Source organism: Schistocerca piceifrons, chromosome 2 (genome assembly GCF_021461385.2).
Source record: "Schistocerca piceifrons isolate TAMUIC-IGC-003096 chromosome 2, iqSchPice1.1, whole genome shotgun sequence".
Classification (NCBI taxonomy): domain Eukaryota; kingdom Metazoa; phylum Arthropoda; class Insecta; order Orthoptera; family Acrididae; genus Schistocerca; species Schistocerca piceifrons.
This window is the reverse complement of record NC_060139.1, coordinates 334633062-334640329: the sequence shown is the minus strand read 5'-3', so window position 1 is coordinate 334640329 and position 7268 is coordinate 334633062. Positions and strand designations below refer to the sequence as shown.

General features: G+C 37.5%; 1 protein-coding gene across 1 annotated transcript in view; it reads right to left on the bottom strand.

Annotated features, from left to right (window-relative positions):
- Positions 1-250: 250 nt before the first annotated feature.
- LOC124777209 (juvenile hormone esterase-like) overlaps positions 251-7268 on the bottom strand; it is a 58709-nt gene continuing 51691 nt past the window's right edge. The window contains exons 7-10 of the mRNA XM_047252524.1: positions 6524-6702; positions 2719-2866; positions 2461-2593; positions 251-581 (exon numbers count right to left, since the gene is read on the bottom strand). Coding sequence (XP_047108480.1) covers positions 401-581; positions 2461-2593; positions 2719-2866; positions 6524-6702 — 641 coding nt within the window. The 3' untranslated portion in view covers positions 251-400. The remainder of the gene's footprint in view (positions 582-2460; positions 2594-2718; positions 2867-6523; positions 6703-7268) is intronic.

Genomic DNA, 7268 nt, shown 5'->3' with positions numbered 1-7268 from the left:
ATACTATCTTGTAAGGTAACAGGAAATTAAAGTATGCAAACCCTTTCATGATAGTGGGAAAGAATGTTTGATAATTCTATGCCAGTCTCAGAAAAATTACCAACATTGTGGATTCCATGTTTAATCAGTATCCATAATAAGAAATTGAGGGAGCTAATACTAAATGGAAATAGTGGATATACTCACACAAAAATTATGTAAAATTTAGATATCAGTAAACATTAAGGTTTATGGAGTCAATAAAAAGAAGCTGTTTAAACTGATTTTTATTCATTTAACGTAAATACATTGGCAACTGCCAGGCAGCAGTAAGTAAAATATTTTTGGTGCATTTGTAAAATATGCTTCTGTGTGTCATATACTTTTTAATCACCTGTAATTCAAAACAGTATCAAGGATATCATTTGTGAGCACTAACACAGGGCAGTGGAAAAAGTTTGTTCCATTCAGACATGCGATCATAGTAGTATAAACCCTTCTTCATTGTGAGTTGTGAGCCTATTTCCATATATTGTTTCTGAGATGCTGTAAGTGGTTTCCAATCCACATTTACTGTGTCATCCTTCTCTGATGTTGGATTGCTGAAACATGAAAGTTTAGTTTAATTTACAGTTTTCACTTTAGTTTCTCACTCTTAAAATTAATGTGTATACAGTAAATAGATTAGACTGAAGACAGAAATCATCAGATATTTGAAACTGACTCTTTCACTCAGACAACTGATCACAATATGCTAATATTAGCCATCAGTTTCAGTGATTGCAATCTATCCAAAGTCCTGACGGACTTCCCTTTTGCATAATGTTCATAGCTAGCTGGTACTTACACACTGTAATGTTGGTGATTTTTCCGCACCCAACTACTAAATTAAAAACTCTAATTTAAATTTTAATAATGGAAGGAATAAAGGTAACAACTCGCCATGTAGTTTGAGTGTGGTCGATCTGGTACAATATTGCTAGCCAAGATAGTGTTGCAGTCGTAGAAATGGACAGCTAATGTTTGCATATTGTGGTCAATTCTCTGAATGAAGGAACCAGTTTCAAACATTCAATACACGCATGCATGGTGTACTAGTTAACTCTGAAGAATTCAGAGTTGCCAAAAGTTTGGCAACATTTTTAGCGCCTATCGACCCCTCAGCATTTCAACTAAATAAGAGTTGTTTCCTTTACTCCTTCCATTATTTATATTCTGACTGGGACCTTCTACTGGAATGATGTAAATTTTAAGGATTATGGTTTTTGATAACAATTGCAAGACAAGCAGTTATACTCCAGTGACTCAAGGAATGAATACGCAGATTGACTGCAGAAAGAATGGGAAAAAGGGAGACAATTCATTTAGAGTTTAAGTCTTAAGATTATGGACATGTCTAAGATGCGATAGTCAATACCAAACCACAACTGGATACTCAGGTTACTGCTGTTGATGTAAAAATACATAAAGCTTGTAACCATATTTCATGTTGCCATCACAGTCCTAACAGCAGGAGAGAAATGTTATATGCTTTGATGCTTCATGCTGAATGCCAGGTCTGAGAGATCATGGAACCATATACAAGTATATTGATGCTCTTACAGCTATGGAACTGCAGAGCATGACAGTTGCAGAGTATGTAATCATTTAAGTTTGTTGGCATTACTAAGTGAAGTTTCAAGTTGCATCAGAGGGTAGAATTGGTTTTCCTCTGCTTCAAGCCACAAATATTCTATTCCTGCCTTTTGGAACCTTTTTGTGTAAACAGCATCAAGTGGAAAATTTAAATACAAAGTTATGCTATCATGTTTCATCACAGTCTGTACCTATCTCTTGCTGTGCAGCCCTATTGACTAAGCAAAAACGGAGACGTTACCATCTGAAATGCCAACACATGGACCATTGGGGCTTTTCCACCCTTTATATTTTGCACCAAAACTACATATAACCCTGAACTGGAGAAATGCAGTAACAAAATGCCGCACTGGATTTCGCAGTAGTAATTGGAAGTAACAATATAATAAGATTTGTGCTATTTGTTAATTAATTAAATAAAAAGCTGCCTGCCCTGTGTCCTTTGTGGCTCAAACTCTAGATCTACTTATAATTAGCTGGTGGGAGCATTTGCCAGAGCAGATAAAGGTGAGGGTGATAGGGGGAACAACATGAAAGCAGAAGAAAACTTATTCCTCTTTTATTCACACTTTTCCATTTTTCATTCCTTTTCCTTTGTAATTACATTTTTTTTTTTTTTTTTTTTTTTTTTTTTTTTTTTTTTCAGTCTCTGGCTGCTGGGCAGCAGTGCATGATGGGAGAAGCAACCGGGTGGTGGATGTAAGAAGGAGACTGGGGTAGGGATGGGGAGGGATGCAGAGTATTTCTCAATATCTGATGTAGAAACATCTGCCATGGATAACTTCTGAGTGTTTCACATTAGCAATAAATATTATTATGAATGTAATTAGTTTTATTGCAACTTACCCTGATTTAGCAAAATTGGACCACATTTTAGTCATTCTCTTCACTGTTATGTATTCAGGGTCATCCTTATTAAAGAATGGGAAAAGCGTTGAAATGTAGAATAAGTAAATGAGATCATCATGATGCACGACACCTTTATGTGAAAGAAAAAGAATTATGTATGTATTATTCCATTAAAAGTAAAAATCAGATTGAAGCAAAAACTGGATTTTTTTTGTCCAGAATGCTCATTCTGCAGTTTCTCTAAACTTTGCATACCATAAGGTGTAGTAGTTCCAGGTGCATCCACCCAACTGTATCTCCCTTGATAAGTGAACTGGTAGTAATACACTGGAATTGTGTTTATTTTGGATAGTATTTGAGCCGGCCGATATACTGGGAATATCGTAATTGAATCAGCATACAGCTGAAAGAAAAGTGGTCTTATGTTAAAGATAACATACAATAATATCTCTACTCCACAATACACTTAAGTCTACTTTATAGTGGAATAGTGCATACAGCACTATGCAAAGGAGCAGCTGGGCAGCCATCCTAGAGATACTTAGCCCCTAGGTATAGTGGGGGCAACAGAAGATGCAGTGGATTGCATACGTACCAGAAGCTCAATGACTGGAAGAAGCTGCTACACATTTATGTTTCAAAAAATATTTAGCATGAAGAGTTACCTCATACATCACCGTAATCAAATTACAATGTAATATAGATAAGAGAGATTTGAATTTACTCGGCAGTAACAGTTGCACAAACTGACAACTTTTGACATTTCACTGGAACTATCTCCATAATCAGAACTAATTTCCTGTTTTTTATGTCTCCTATGTATGTAGTGCTACAGGTCTAAGTGCATATTGGTATCATTGCCAATCCAACTGAAATTGATCTCTCTGATTACAAAATAACCAATGAATCTCATACAGCAGTAGCAGGATGCGTCTTGAGGCCAGTAGGTGGTGGGAAGAAGATCAATGGTCACTTCTAGCATCACTGTTCATGTTTACTGTAACAACATACAGCTTTATTGTCAGTGTATTTCTATATGTGGCACACATGGTAATACATTACCCAACAAATAGCCATTATCTCTGATAAAACTGTATCATTACATCTGCTTTTCATGAACTGCTTTCATAGATTTCACTTGCTTGTACGCCTTCCCCATCTCTCTCAAGACTTATCACATTTCAGAATTCCATGAACTATCCAGTATACTTTTATAGTTTATGTCCCAGGTGCCAGTCAACTTTGAAGGACTGAGAGCATTTGATTCATCATTGGAGGGTTCAATCATAGCTTTCCAGAAGACAGTGGGGGCCACAGCTGTTACTGGGATACTTAACCACTAACTATGTTTGAAGAAGTATCTGTACTAGCTCTGTCACTTTAGCTTACATTCCTTGATATGGAAGATTTAGATTTCCATTTGACCATCCAGTTTAGGTTTCCCATTGATTGCTTATCCAAATTACTGCAGTCAGAAGACAGAATGGTTCTTAAGACAAGGTCAGGGCCAATTTCCTGCCCTACATATGTCCAGTCTGAATTCATACTCCATCTCTAAGGACCTAATCTTCAATGGCATGTTACTTTTCTTACGTACTGCCTTTTACAGATTCTGCAATCAAGACACCATGCCAATGGATCAAATACGCTACCAAAAGAACCTAAGGATTCCAAGTTCCTGCTGTGATATCGCAAGCCTTACACAAATCCTTGACAAGACACTGGAAACTGCATTGTGGACGATATATGTTACTGAACCTTGAAAACTATCAGATATTTTCCTGTACTCATTTGCTTTATCTTTCATTTTTCTACATTGAAGGAAATCTCCCACTAGTTTCAGAAACAGGATGTTTGTCAAAATTGCTTAATCTGTCTGAATGTGCAGCAGTTCTTACACTTCTTTCTCCTCCTGGCCTCTTCAAAAGGAACATAAAGCTAACCACTCTGACACTCAATATAAATTTATTTTGATTGCTCAAGTTCAGTAATATATTGTCAGAGTGTCTTCATTCATATGTTAAAGACATTATAGTATTACTGGAGTAATACAAATCTCTGTTCATGCCACACCCGCACCTTAGTAGTCACCTTTGACGTCAACTCTTTACACCAATATTTCTCATTTCAATCATCTGTTTATTTGTTGATATATTTTTCATTCTCGGCCACTTGGAAGAAAACATGATCATGTTTCTTTTCTTTGCAGTCAGTCACAATTTGACCTTTGAATGGCAAGCTTGCAAAGAGCAAAGGTGAGTGTCCTTGGAATCAGAGAATTTCTCTTTTCCTTACACCGAAGAACCATCTATCAAAGAGTTGTATTGCGTTGTTGGCTGGGAGACCCTGAGAGATACTTTCAGGCTCTTAATCAGAAAAGGTTTTCTTTGTCCATGCACACCATTTTCTCATGGCGTGAGATAACTGTATCTTCCTTGTATCTTTTGGGTGTAAGTGACTATAATGAATGGTGTGTGTAGTGTAGTGTGGTGTCATGTTTGTACTGTATGATGACTATGAGAGAAAAGAGAGACTGAAAGCCAATGATGGCATGTAGGCTACTCCTCTCAAAAAACACCAGGGTTTCCACTGAATTTAAGATCCCCATTCAACAGATTGTTCATCAACAACTGGGTCCCATGGTCTTACTCCATGAGACACAGCAGAGGTGTTTTGTATTTAATCAAGCAAACTGGTGTTAAGTCTGATGATCAGGAGTCCTATGCCTCTCCTTTTCTCGCTGGCCAGTACTGGTGCTGAAAATTTCTTCCTTTGCTAGGATTCACACCAGCTACTTCAGAGTCAAGTACCAGCACATAGGCATATGTTAGCAACCTCAGCTACAGAGGGTAGGTAACAGTCACTTGTTTAGTTATGATACAATGACCACATCCGAACTGAGGCTGAAGATGCTCCACTGAACTTTCAGAAACATCTGAGAACCTCATGTTCAATGATAAGTTTGTGGTTCTTTTCCAAATGTCATTGCACATTCTTTAATGCTGTCTATCCAACTTTCAGCTAGCCCTTATTTCATTGCTTGTTGAATTTCTCAGCAATCAGCAGTATTCCATTTGGCAGTAGATATCCTTTCCATTACTACCACAGTGTGGAATGCAAAAGTCATCTTGTCCCTCAGGTTATTATTTTCTGAAAATGAGCTCCTATTTGCTACTCTTTCCACAGCACCAAAGTAATTTTAATTGCTCTTGCAAGCTCTGTGTCATTCTAGTCATATCCTCTACATTTTCATGATTAATTTAATGCCATAAGGTTTATATTTGTGTCACCCAGCACTGCAAAGTGTCTCTTAAACACCCTCCCACCATTGCTTACTCCAGCTCAATTACTAGGTGAATTAGCAAATATCTTAATGCTGGCTCTAACATACAGGTGATTTGTAATATTCCTGTCAATGTCAGCATCTTAGAAATTTGCAGGTGGAAACTTAGTAGAAGCACTTTTTTGGTTCCTTTCCATCCACCTCCTTTTCCAATCATTGTGTTTTACTTTTCACTTCTCCATTTCCCATCTCCTCATTTCTCTTTTAATCTTTCCTCACATTCATTTTGGCATTTTGTTTCATTGTTTTCCTCTTCTTCTTTAACTGCTTTCTCTTTTCTCAGTTTCTGTAGGTGCCTTTATTTGCAGTATATCCAGTGTGTATTTCTGACTTGATCACTGTTCTCTCTGTCACTCCTAAACTTTTTGTTGTTGATCTCGTTGTTGTGATCTGCAGTTAGGAGTCTGGTTTGATACAGCTCTCCACACTAGTCTACCCTATTACATTATGGTTAAAATTGCATTTTTTATTTTCTTTCATCTTATTCTTCAGTTTCTGTAGGCTGTGATCCTGGGTGGTTTCCAGTTTCCATCTCAGACTGTGTGTTTCATCTTTTGCCAGTTAAAAGTGCCTCTGAACCAACCACAATGATCTGTGTCACCTATTGTCTGCTACTGCCAAGTAAACAGCAAAGTTTCAATAAGCATCCTCAATTACTTAAATTGCCACATAACTATAACTTACACAACAAATGTGCTATTGCCTTCTTTTACTTACTTTTCCAAGCTCATTCCTTGTATTATTTGTTATGGGCTGGTTGTGAAGGTAGAAACTCCTCAAATTCTTGCTGATTGTGTGGGAATGTTCTGTGTTTTGCTCATACAGAAAACAAATGGGAAAAATCTTTTCATAGTGCTCAGTCATTTCTTCAGCTGCAGAACCATTTGCAAGAACCTCTGAAATGTGGGTTAAACGAATAGGTAAAGAAATATTCCTGACAGTATTAGGGAAGTTATAGTTAAATGTAACTTAGAAAGACATGAATCTAAGTATTCAAGTGATATCAGTATAATAGAGGGAAACATTCCACGCGGGAAAAATATATTTAAAAACAAAGATGATGTGACTTACCATACGAAAGCGCTGGCAGGTCGATAGAAACACAAACAGACACATACATACACACAAAATTCAAGCTTTCGCAACAAACTGTTGCCTCATCAGGAAAGAGGGAAGGAGAGGGAAAGACAAAAGGAAGTGGGTTTTAAGGGAGAAGGTAAGGAGTCATTCCAATTCCGGAAGCGGAAAGACTTACCTTAGGGGGAAAAAAGGAAGGGTATACACTCGCACACACACACACATCCATCCACACATATCATGTGTGGATGGATATGTGTGTGTGTGCGAGTGCTCTAATCTTCCTTTTTTCCCCCTAAGGTAAGTCTTTCCGCTCCCGGGATTGGAATGACTCCTTACCCTCTCCCTTAAAACCCACTTCCTTTCGTCTTTCCCTCTCCTTCCC